Source organism: Nothobranchius furzeri, chromosome 18 (assembly GCF_043380555.1).
Source record: "Nothobranchius furzeri strain GRZ-AD chromosome 18, NfurGRZ-RIMD1, whole genome shotgun sequence".
Classification (NCBI taxonomy): domain Eukaryota; kingdom Metazoa; phylum Chordata; class Actinopteri; order Cyprinodontiformes; family Nothobranchiidae; genus Nothobranchius; species Nothobranchius furzeri.
In genome coordinates this window covers 22,601,084-22,614,138 of record NC_091758.1, presented here as the reverse complement: position 1 = coordinate 22,614,138, position 13,055 = coordinate 22,601,084, and the positions used below count along the sequence as shown (strand labels likewise).

General features: G+C 39.9%; 1 protein-coding gene across 2 annotated transcripts in view; it reads right to left on the bottom strand.

Moving 5' to 3' along the window:
- The window catches only part of pld1a (phospholipase D1a), a 50,614-nt gene that overhangs the window by 14,994 nt on the left and 22,565 nt on the right, over positions 1 to 13,055 (bottom strand). For both annotated transcript variants that reach the window (XM_070547075.1, XM_015969640.3), the window contains exons 10-18: positions 11,421 to 11,570; positions 10,559 to 10,642; positions 9,057 to 9,138; positions 7,845 to 7,955; positions 7,566 to 7,751; positions 7,001 to 7,217; positions 5,726 to 5,854; positions 5,242 to 5,360; positions 4,734 to 4,847 (exon numbers count right to left, since the gene is read on the bottom strand). In XM_070547075.1, the coding sequence (XP_070403176.1) occupies positions 4,734 to 4,847; positions 5,242 to 5,360; positions 5,726 to 5,854; positions 7,001 to 7,217; positions 7,566 to 7,751; positions 7,845 to 7,955; positions 9,057 to 9,138; positions 10,559 to 10,642; positions 11,421 to 11,570 (1,192 nt within the window). The remainder of the gene's footprint in view (positions 1 to 4,733; positions 4,848 to 5,241; positions 5,361 to 5,725; positions 5,855 to 7,000; positions 7,218 to 7,565; positions 7,752 to 7,844; positions 7,956 to 9,056; positions 9,139 to 10,558; positions 10,643 to 11,420; positions 11,571 to 13,055) is intronic.

The window sequence follows — 13,055 nt, the reverse complement described above, 5'->3', positions numbered from 1 at the left end:
CAATGCCCTTCTAACTGGTCTTCCAGCCTGTACTGTGAGACCTCTTCAAATGGTCCACAATGTAGCGGCGCGTGTGATCTTCAATCAGCTAAAAAGAGCACACATCACCCCTCTGTTCATTGAGCTCTACTGGATACCGCTAGCTGCACGCATCAAATTCAAATTGCTAACACTAGCATACAATTCCGAGATGGTACGGCTCCCATCTACCTGAATCCTCTTGCAAAGGCTTACGTCTCGGCCCGGCCGCTCCGATCACCACAGGATCGTCGGCTAGCAGAGCCTACACCACACTCAGGACAATCCAGACTCTTCTCATGCATCGTTCCACAAATGTGGAATGGCCTACCAAGCACTACAAGAGCAGGGGCTTCCTTTTCAACTTTCAAGAAACTCCTGAAGACCCTGCTCTTCAGAGAGCATCTTCTAAACTAGCACCCCCCTGCACCCGTCCCCCTCTCTACTGTCCACTCCTTGTTCCCTCCTCTCCATCATTCATCATGCTGCCTCACTGCCACCTATGACTGACTGGAAAATGGTTGTTGTTGTTGTAATTATTATTGTTAGCCTCAACATGCCGATTATCACTTGTAAGTTGCTTTGGACAAAAGCGTCTGCTGAATACATAAACATAAACATAAAATTGCAGTTCCATCTTCATCCAATAGGGGCTGGAAGCAGAAGTGAGCAAATTCTCATTGACTCCCATGTGAAGAATGCCCATTTCACAGCAGAAATAAACATGTTTACAGTCTGGTTCAAAAAAACATTTTAGGTTTAATAGATCTAGTTTACATTAATAACAACTCTGAGTGGGGTGAAATTATTTGTAACTCTTCTGTTTAAGTGAAATTAAATGCTCAAAATTCTGAATAATTAACGGGCATCATGGCCATGTACGTGACTCTAGAGCTAGCTCAGGCGAAAGGCCTCAGCCTGGGCCTCACGTTAATAGATGTTCGGCCATTTTGACTAAAAACTTAAGCTGTGTCCTCTGTGTGTGTCTGCTTGGATGTTAAGCATGGAATTATTTGGACAAAGAGGGCAAGCTGTGGTTGTTGACTGCACTAACAGATCATCCAAGCAGTTTTTGCTTCTTTTTTACCAGTAAATCCAATTATATTTATGTGTTTTATTTCGCTGGGTGAATGGAGGGGAAATGATGTGTCATTTAACTGCTTGGTCAAACATGTTAGTGGAGCTGCATAAGAAACATGAGGGTGCCTGGTTTCACCTGTCTCGTGCCTAGGAACAGTTGTTGAAACAGGCAGCTGGCTGTTCCCGTTTCCTGGGTCAGCCACGAAGACAGTCTTATATGCGAGGCTGTAGTCATGCTGGTCACTTGTAGATCTCTGATGGAGACCACTGAAACACCACAGCTCAACCACATTTTTCTCGCTAATAGTTTGCTGGTTGAATGGGGAAAATTCTATGCGTTTACCATAACACTGCTTAGTCATTTGGCTCCTTGCTCTGTGTCGACAACTATATCAAATAAATTAATATATCAGATTATATGATATATAACATATTGTCTGTGATGTGTCGACTATGGCGGACTCGCAGATTTTTGACCAGCAAAGCCTCATATCCTCAGTCAGCTTACCTAGTTATGATTTTGTTTCCAAGCAGGTCGAAGGTACCGTCACTTTGGACTTGCTGTACCACGTTTTTCTAGCTAAAAATGCTGGAAAAGCTCTGTTAGCTACGGGTTAGCATGTAGGTACTGTCCAGCTGATCTCTGACAGTGGAGCATAAGCAGGCCACGACGCCTGGCTATAATTGCAGCAGTCTGAGGCTTTGCTTTTTAATTTAACTGTCCCAGTCCATTTTTTTCCGTTCATTTCATTCAAAATAAAAGCAAATAAAATACATAAACAATAAGAAAAACATAACAAAAAATCAAATTGGAACGGAAAGGAGCAGAATGAAGAAAATATCTTATAATTTCTGCCCCCTTTTTCAGTAGAAATAATCAATTAATATATAATTATCATTTGTCAGACACGCATACTGATTCATTTTAAACTTTTTCCTGTTCTAAATTCCAGTGCTATCATGATCATTGATTTAATTTACATTTTCATAATTATTTAGTACACTCAATTTTGTACATTTTTTGAATATATTAAATGACAGAGTTTTTTAAATTTCCCTTTTAAGGTTATTCCATAATTTAACACCATTTACAGATATATTCCACTCCTTAATTTTAGTTCTAAATCTAGCATGTGATTACTAGTTCTCTTTTCAAATATCCCCTGAATGTTTGTTGGTAGAGTACCTAAATTGGCTTTATACATGGTTTGTATGATTTTCCAGTCTTTTAAATCATGACATTTCAGTAATTTATATTTAATAAACAATGGGTTTGATGGATCTCTACAGCCACTATAATTGATGATTCTCAGAGCTCTTTTCTGTAAAATAAATAAGGGTTGTGTATAGTTTTTGTATGTCGCTCCCCAGATTTCTACACAATAAGTCAAGTATGGAACAATCAGTGAATTGTACAATGCCAACAAACCAGAATTAGTCAGTAAAAACTTGACTCTATGTAATACTCCCAAGGATTTGGCAATTTTACCTTTTATGTAACTAATATGGGGTTTCCATGACAAGTCTTCATCAATAAGAACTCCAAGAAATTTAGTTTCTTTTACTCTTTGAATTGCAATCCCATCTATTTCCAATGACACATCACTGTTCTTTTTATCATTAAACCGTATAAAATGTGTCTTATTAAGATTCAGTGTCAATCTATTTATATCAAACCAGTTTTTAATTTTAATCAGTTCGTCATTTATCACTTTAGCCACCTCCTCAATATTTGATCCTGAGTAAAACAGTGTTGCATCATCTGCAAATAGAATGGTACCAAGTGTCTTAGATACATTTACCAAGTCATTATTAAACAAAATGGACAGTTTTGGTCTGAGGACCGACCCTTGTGGCACTCCACAATTAATTTCACATAGTTTTGATTTATGGTCCTTTATCTGAACAAACGGTTTCCTTTTTTCTAAATATGTTTTAAACCATCGATGAACCACACCTCTTATTCCATACGGACTTAATTTTCGAAGTAACCTTGAGTGATTAATGATGTCAAAAGCTTTTTTCAAATCAATTAAAACACTAACAAAGTCATTTTTATTGTCAATTGCTGTTGACATTTTATCTGTTAATTCCATTATTGCCATTGCTGTGGAATGTTTAGTTCTACACCCATATTGTTCATTGTTTAAAATATTATTTTTTCGATGAATTTATCCAACCTTGATACAAATACTTTTCCCAATATTTTAGAAAACTGTGGAAGCAGATCTCCACAGGCGACCGGCATGACTACAGCCTTGCACAAAAGCCAGTCAGCCGTGCGAGTGGGCTACCCCAGTCCCCAAAACCTCTTGTTAGCATCTTGGGTTAGCTAAGTTAGCTAGTAGCTACATTGGTTAATGTGGTTCTAATCGTAACGATTGTCTGATGAGACGTTTGGCACTGTCAAAATGGCAGTGGCGGGAACCTCCCATTTGGAAACAAAAACTTATAATTCCAGCCTACGGAAATTATTTGTCCAGTACATATGTCGATGGGATGGATGGAGGAATCTGTGCCACATAGGTTTATTTCTAAGAAAAGTCTCATCTAATTTTTAGTAAATAAATTCTAAACAAAATGAAAAAGTCTCTTAGGATTTTAAAATATGTACAAACGTAGGTACTTTTAACTCTCACAAATAGTGCTTTGATTAGATTCAGTAACAGTTGCAAAAAATGGAATCTAAGGCCCTGTCCACACGTAGCCGGGGATCTGCCAAAACGTAGATATTTTTCTACGTTTTGGCCTGTCATCCACACGAAAACGGAGTTTTTTCACACGAAAACGGATCTTTTTAAAAACTCCGGCCAAAGTGAAGATCTGCGTTTTCTCCGTTTTGGGTGTCTGCGTGTGGACAGACAAAACCGGAGTTTTATGGTCCGCAACGTCACTTTCCGCGACAAAAAAATGCTGACATCACGTGTGCGACCTGTGTTTACACTAGCCGACAGCATGGATGCCCTCAGAGCTGCGCTCGCTTTATCAATTGTCCAAGCGCTTTTTGCTTGTTTGTTTTTGCAAGCGGAATTACTGCTCTTTGCGGAAGACCACAGACGAAGGACGAGGTTCAGAACGAGGGAAGTACTGCCGCCTACAGGTCTGGCATGTCCGGCATGTCCTTTACAACGCATTTATCCGGGTACATGTGGACAGTTTTTTTTAAAACGAGGTGGTGTGGATGCAAGTTTTTGGAGGGGCAGATATTTGTTTTTAAAAAAAACCCGGCTACGTGTGGACTAGGCCTAAGACAGGAGACAAAGAGACAACCATTTTTAACAAAGTACACTGAACTGGAGAAGTGGACTTCCTGCTCTTCCTATTACAGACAAGCAAATATACCAAGGGTCATGTCCTTCCTTCTGAAAGCCCTCAGTCACAACGAAAGATGCATGACGTGCAGTTATGTAACGTTTTGGCTTCTATGAAGCTTTAATATTTACTCTCTTTTATCTGTTCCCAAAAAGAGTTCAAGAAGTGGAAAATGTGGGAGAGTCGTAGTTTAATCAGTGTGAGTTCTGTTTAATTTTCAACCATGTCGGTGCTTGGATTTCCTTTCAAATGAATATTTAGATACTTTTCCTTTTCTTCATAAATTAAGAATTTTAACATAAATGAAGAATACATTTTCTTACCTGAACGTTTGTATTAACACATCCTGCAACTTGATACTTGAGCTCATTGGCAGTGGAGTGAGACTTGGGCAGGAGGAATGGATAAGACAGAGAGCGATACTTTGGCTTCATGATCTGCATGAGAGACGGAGAATTAGGGCAAAGGGAGGGAAAACGTTTTGTCAACAAAAAGGGGATTGGACAAAATGATAGCATGGGAAATTGGAGGAATAAAAATATGTCACGGAAAATATGGAGATATTTTTCCCAGCTCAAACTTAAATTTATAGTCACTAAGCAATGATCTGTGCTTGGGGTTAACACCAGTTTGCCATTATTTGAAGTTACTTAAATTTCGCATTTTAAAATAGTCAAATTAATTATACAAAACACATTAATTATACAAAACACTAGACAACATAAATTAAATTCATCCCATAACATTCAATATCCATAAAGGTTAAATATTGTGTTCTTGTTTTCCATCTACGAGTGGTTTTCTGTGTGCAGAGTGTGGAAATGCCAGTGCCTTAGTAAAGTTCCATCGCTGAATGAAGTGTCTCGCCACGTCCCTGGCGCCTCTCCCATGAACCACTGAGGCGATGTCATGCCAAGGCATTCTAGGAGTGGTGTATCGGTCAATAAAGTCTGCACAGAGAGAAAGAGGGATCAATATAAGAGGAATGTGCAAGAAAAAAGGTCGGCATGAAAAAAAAGACAAGACAGCTTTTTGTAAAATGAAATTCTATCTGGTGAAAAATATATGAAATGTTAGAGACGAGTGCTTTAGGACTCATTGAAGTTAATGACTGTAAAAAGTAATTGGGAGCAAAATGTGCATAAGTTAAACAGCTTTCATTTTGCCGATCTTTTTCAGGTTACGTTTGTATTAAATACAGGTTACAGAAACAAGAGAATGTGTGTGTGTGCGTGTGTGTGTGTGTGTGTGTGTGTGTGTGTGTGTGTGTGTGTGTGTGTGTGTGTGTGTGTGTGTGTGTGTGTGTGTACCAGACCATCAAAAGGTTTCTCCAGCTGGATCCAGTCCTTGTAGACAAAGTTGCAGTAGTCTTTTCCATGCCAGAAACGGGTGTTTCCTTGCAGCTCGCCAACTCCGGTCTTAAGACTTTGAACAGAACCACTCCCTCCACAAGTAGAACATAAACAGTACAGTAGTTTAACTCTGAACAAATATAATAATTCCTGTTGTAGCCTTTGCAGTGTCCAGTTTGGAGAAGATGGTTTTAGTTCTGACCAGACTGACAAGCTAACAGCTAGGCACTATTGGTCTTGTTACAAAGCAGATTACTTTAATCTTTATATAAATCAGAACAGTTCATGCAGACATCACCATTCAGAAAGATTCTGGTTGTTCCTGAAGTTTCCTAAGATGCCCTAGGAATACAAAACCTAATGGGCTCGACACACGGGAGGCGACATCGCCTCTCCTCCATTCATTTTCAATGAGACATGCGCAACAAAACGAAAATCGCGGGTCTCCCTCCTACCAAGCGAAACGCGAAAAACGTGCGTGTGAAATTTTGCGCTCATGCACGTGTCGTGCACAGGCGACTTAGCGACGCGATCCCAGAAAGTTGAAACATTTTCAACTTTTCATCGCTGTCGCTCGGACGAGGACCAATCAACGGAGGTTTCATTCACTGACCAATGAGCGGACAGGATGCTCCGTACATCTCCGAGCAAACATGGAGGAGAAGTTGATTATTAGGTTTTATAAAGTAAAATCAGAAGTAAGATTTCACATAACTCTAACCGCACCTTGTGAAACATCATATCTACCACTTTTTTAACTCTGAACCACTTAAATAACCTTAATTCCCTCCAACCTGACACAGCCAAGCAAAACAACGGAAGATTTGATTTCGCCATGGAACAGAACGCGTCAACGGCTTTGCCGCTGGCCGCTGCTGCGGATCGCCTCCCGTGTGTCAGGTAATAAAAGCGACAGCGACAAATTTTGCTGATCGCGGTTGTTTATCGCCTCCCGTGTGTCGAGCCCATAAGCCATTAGTTTGTCACACCAAACAGATAATTATTTCATTTATCCAAATTAACTCAGAAAGCTATGTCAAGTAAGGAAAACATGACTTGCTCATAAGCTTTTATTACAAAACCAACTTTAATCACATTTGTTTTAATGAATGCAAAAAAATTAAGTGCACATTTACTGACTTATTTCCTATCCTAAGTGTGGATAACAGAGCATGTTTTAGCTAAATTAGCCCAAGTATTCATTCTCTCACATTGTTCCTTTAAATGCTTTTACACACCTGCACTGTCAACACTGCTGATGCTGTCTGCGTGTGGCAGAGTGTGTTTTTGTAGGTGTCGGTACAAGCTGAAGCGAGCCATCCTGCTGCGACCAATTCCCTTCAGCTTAGGTAACTCCACAGAGTCAGTGGGTGGGGTCCCATCGCCGTTGCTCTGGGAGACACCATCAGTGGAAGATGGTGCTACCCTTTCTACTAGAGAATTGTTGGTGCCTGCCTGAAAGCATTTAAAAAGAAAAATAATAATCATGGAACTAAATATGAACTCAGCAAACACAAACGACTTCATGCATTAAGACATCTTTAATTACAATTGATTAAGTTTCAAAAGGGATCAAACATGTATTTTGGTCATGATTTGTTGAAGATATCAAGCTAAAAATAAACTTTACATTAAAAGAGAGTCAGACTGGAAAAGAATCGGTTTGCTCTGTGTAGAAAATGAATGCATGACTGTAGTATGATTGTTTTCAGATGGATAGTTTCTATATTCAAGCAGCCATGATTGGATGAAAGCCTCATCTACCTGTGGGTGAGATATTTGATGTGAAGGGTTGTGTCTGACCTGCTCAGGGGCCACAGAGCGGGTCACACTGCCCACATCAGTCAGTCGATGCTCTTTGTCATCCCAGCGGCCATATGCCAGGTCGATCCCGCCCACAAAGGCCACCGATTGGTCGATAACCACAATCTTCTCATGGTGGGCCCAGAGATAGACAGAGGAGGAGACGTGGTCTGGATGACGCATCACCTGCACACATGTTTTTTGTTTATGTTTAAAGTTTGTACATTTGTGTGCTACATCGTGGTGGACTTATTGACTCGCCATGATCTTTTTGTTTACCTTGATGTTTGGGTGAAGGTGCATGAGCGTCCGTTTGCTGTAGCCTGAGTTGATGCCCAGTGCAAGCTCCACCTCCTTATACAGCATCACAAAGACCCGCACTCCCTGTTGCTATGGACAAAAACCAGATAAATACATTGGATTTTGGAAATTTACCAGTGCACAAGATTATTTAAATGTTTTTTTTTATGCGCTACATTTTGTTGAGTGACCCAAGAAGGAGCAGCTATCATCACAGGGCCACATTTACACCTGGCATCAATGTATGATCTCCATTTGACCTGACATACATTTAGAAACCCAAATAGGAAGAAAACGCAAACCACAAATGTGCCAACCAGAATATAGACCTCCTCTCTGCAAGGATACAATTCTAGCCAGCTGCACTGCAATATGCTTAGTGCATGCCTATTATCTGTTTACCCATTCAAAAGAAAGTAAATAAAAAGAAAAGAAATTGCAACCTTTCATTTTAAAGTTGGCAGATGAGATGAAGATTTGCCCAGAAAATCATTTTTCATGGAATTATGAGTCAGAGTGCCTTCAACCGCCGCTTTCAAATCTAGTCTTAAAGTGTACTATTTCTCCTGGTCGTAGCATTAAGCCTACAGGGTTTACTCCTTTCCATCTTGATTGTTTAATTTTAAATTAGTATATTTTATGGTTTTAGTTGCCTTTTTGTTTTTTGTTCCAGTCTTTTTAACTGTTCTTTCTATGAGATTATTTAGCTTGTTAGTTTTTAATGCTTTGGTCAGCTGTAATGCAAATAAAATGCTATGGTATGGTTTTACATTTAAATTGGCAGAGGTTTTTGTATTTATTTAAAGAGCAAGTCACCCCCCTACCAGAGTCTTACTCCACCCATACTTCCTGTTTAACAAACAAAGGAGGCGCTGCCTGGCGGACCAAGACAGCTGCGCTGCAACAGTGACTGAGCACCACACACACACTCACATGTGCGCACACACACATGCTTTCAGAGTTTCTCCATCAGAGGAAATATAGTGCAGACTATTAACCCGAAGAGGGCGCTACATTGATGGTTGAAAGCAGAGTACTTCTATTTTTTTATGCACTAAAATGCCACAATAGCGACTACACGTGTCTATAGAACTATTAGACACTAAATTATACAGCTTATCAGCCAAAATAACTTTGGGGGTGACTTGCTCTTTAAGTTGTGATGATGCTGACAAGGAATTTCTGACTTACTGCTTTGCGCTTGAGTATACAGTCCAGCCTCCACCTGTTGCCCTCTACAACAGGCCTCTTCAGGAAAATCTCTGGACTCAACCTGACAGAAAGACCAACAGAAGGAAATTAGAAAAACCTAAAGAAGAAACTATCTAAGAAATGAATTTCTGATCAGCTTTCGTGTGCAATGAATCATGACTTTCACCAGTCAGAGCTTCCAACATCTCTCTACAGACATGACATAATGATATAGTCTGATGAGTCACTGACGTCGGTATACTGAGCTTATGCACCGACAATGACATGAGCTGACACCTCATTGGAAAAGACCTTAAGCCTAGTGATTACTGCCTTGATTCCTGGGATTTCAGCCATTTTCAACACTCGCTTGGCTCAGAGTGACCACAAAATACCAGTATGAGATTACAGGGGCAGGTATATCAGAACCCTGCCTGTAGCAGCAAACATAGTTTCATTTCACTTCAGAAAAATGAAAGAAAATCCATTTTAAATGTAGAAATTTTGAAATTATACTAGAAAACAGGCAATATTTGAGTGCCAGACTCACTGTACTTTGAAAAGACTGAGGGATAAAAGGGCTCCAGCAGATGTGTAAACTGTCGCAGAGACGTCTGTGTTTTTCTATTCTTAGTTAGATGCTGTAATTACAGCTCGTACCACAACCCGACTCCCTGGCAGGCGCAGACATGTGGCTAATACACAATATAAGGTGTGAGGCCATGTGCTACACTCACTGGTACCAAGCTGTTCTCTCATTCATTTGCAGAATGATTGATCATGTGCAAATAAGACAACAAAGCCTTATGCCATACGGGTTTTTGGCTGCTGCAAAGTTTTTGAGGGTTGTGACTTCAAATTAGTAAGTAAATGTTTGTGCATTCTTACTTAAAACACATGATTCTTTGGTTTTGAGGAGAAGAAACATGAAGCAAATTGTGATTTTCCAATCCACCTAATAAAATACTTTCAAAGGCAAAACAAAATCATTAAAAATTCAGGAATACATTTTATAACACACTACTAGAGCGGTACTTAATATTGCTTTTAACAGGAAGGCGGATCATGAAGTTACCTGCCTAGCTTAATAAACTTTGATTTCTGTCACAGCTGAGTGTTCAGCTCAACTGATATGGATGCAAAACTTTCATCGCCCTTTCACTTAGCCTGAACGATCCCTAGGGGGCGCTGCAGTTGAGAACCCGTGATGTGTATTCATTTAGCAGACACTTTTGTCAGAAGCGACTTCCAAGTGCCTAGCATGCATAATTTAGGCCTTTTAATGAGCAGTACAATTATACAACCACAATAAAAATTACTTTGGCATATTTGTACCTTAAAATGAACTTTTGGTGGCCCGTAAAGTGTTTTACCATGATTTATTTGGCCTTAATCTAGAAAAGTTTGAACATCCATAGTCATGCTTCTCTGTATGAATCAGGTGCTTTGGAACAGGGAAACTTCTAAATCCCGAATGTTTACGCACAAATCATAAAACTCACCACCAGTCAGTGATGAAGATTTCCTCTTTAGCTTCTTCCAAAGCATCAGCCACATCCTCCATGTATGTCTTTCCGTTCACATACCTGCACAGATGTTTTTACAGATTTATGTTGCAGCTACTGAAAACAGAAACTACATCTCCGCTGGCAAAACGTAACAAGCGTGGTTTACTTTGAGTCAAACACCTGAAGAAGCACATCACTGCTTGCCTGAAAACTGTAAATAAACTCGGAATAAGTCACTGGAAGTCATTTTTAATACAGCAGATGATGCTTCTGTCATTCACTTCCCTGACCCTCATCACTCCTGAGCTCCCTTTACAATCTTAAGGTTGCATCCAGATGTATTGTGGCATCTGTCCCTGCAGGATCTCCACTTTTTACTAAGACAGTTGATTTTTTATCACACGTGATTCAATATCAAACTAACTGTCAGGCTGAAGGAGAAAAAACATAAAATATAAGAGAAAAAATGAATGGCAAAAGAGAGCTGACTGCTCGGTCCTTTGCAGCATTTCCATGGTTACCAGTGATAAGATTAGAGCTTGCTTTTATTCATGAAACTTTACACTGCCTTTATTTTATTTAGTAATTCATGTATTTATTTAAGAGAGAGAGAGAGAGAGAGAGAGAGAGAGAGAGAGAGAGAGAGAGAGAGAGAGAGAGAGAGCACAAGATGATCACAGAACCATTTAATTAGAATTTAACATAATTTTTTACATGCATGAATAAAAAACGACAGGTTAGCATCTCGTTCAAAGTAGTTTCTCTATTTGTATCTGTTTACATTTATTAGTCTCCATTTTTACGTGTCAGATGCACATCAGCATCACTAACAAATCCTTTCTCTCAGCATGGTTACCACTTGGAAGGGACGTTTTCCTCCTCTTGTGCAAATGATCCAAAGCGGTGATCCCGAAGAAACGCCTTCCCATGATTCCGCACAAAGCTCTCAATGCTCTGGCCCCACCAGCGTGCATGTCTGTAGCTGCTGCACTTAAACACAAGTGTCCTGCAGATGAGAATTGCATGGATGTGATGCAGGAATTTAATGGGAATACACAGATACGGTCATTTAAATTCTCAGATATTACCTTTTTTTTTACTTTCCAAAATAGAACATTTTTAAACTTTGTTTTTGGCGCCTTATTGTGGACGCAAGCTAAAGAGTGTTTCATAGCCAATGTTATGATGGTTGGATTTCTATGTTTTAGTTACAGCATGGATGGTATGAATGGAGAAAAGTGATGGTTTTCCATGGTGTCATTGGCTCATTAAAAGACCTCAGTTTGGAGAAATTGAGATTAGGTCTGATCAAACAGATGAGCTAAAAATAGTCACAAAATGTCTTTAAACATTTCCAAACTCAAATTGTCATACATTTTAAATGGAATGGTGCCAGCATGTTTAAATTTTGAATCTCCAATCCGATGTGCAACACTGGCAAATTCTGTGGTCAATTTTGGAAACAAACAGCAGTATTGTCTGTTTTTGGGTACGTAGAATGGGTTGTTCTACAGGAGGTGGTGTCTGCTTTGCTCCTTCTTGCTCCTTCTGTGTTACTGGACCAGTTCAGTTTGTTGTTGAGGTGAACACCCAAGACCCACCACCTCAATGTCTGCTCCCTGGATGTTTACTGGTGAGTGAGGAGGATTGTTTCTCTGGAAGTCAATCACCATTTCCTTCAAGCGAAGGTGGCTACACTCACACTAGTCCACAAAGTCCATGAAGTCCACTTCAGATCATTCCCCTCAGACGCACAGCCAACAATGGCCGAGTCATCAGAGAACTTCTGGACGTGACAGCTACTAGTGTGGTAGGTGAAGTCCAATGTGTAGAAGGTGAAGAGAAAGGGTGAGAGCACCGTACCCTGTGGAGCTCTCGTATTGCACACAGCCACCTCAGACATACAGTTGTGCAGCCTCACGTACTGTGGCCTGTTGTTGAGATGGTTAATAGCCCATGCAGTCAGATGTTCGTCCACTCCTGCATCCCTCATCTTCTGCTGCAGTAGACACGACTGGATGGTGTTGAAGGCATGTAGCGTATAAAGCGTATTAAATCAAATTTGCCGGAACCCCTAGGCAGCATTTGTGAATAGAGTTGTTTTAGGGAACAGACAGACTTTGTAATGGGTCCCATTCGTACGAGTCATTAGCTCATCTGTCTGGCCAGAACTATTGTCTGTTTCTACAAACTGAGGTTGTTTAAAGAGTTAACAGGTAACTGCTTTTCACAGAAACACACTTTAACCCCCAGAGACCCACGGTTGTAATATTACAACATCAGATTTAAGTCTACAAAAATAAACCTTCCCCATTTTTTTTCTTTTTAAAACCACATTTACATTGCCAATAGGTCCTATTGTTCAGTTCTGCAACACTATTGGCTGTTAAAATGTGTAAATAGGCCCGTTTATCTGGCCTCCTAGAACAACATGTGAAAGGTTGAAAAAAAGATTTTGCAGTTGTTTTCTAAATTTGGGTCTCTGGGGGTT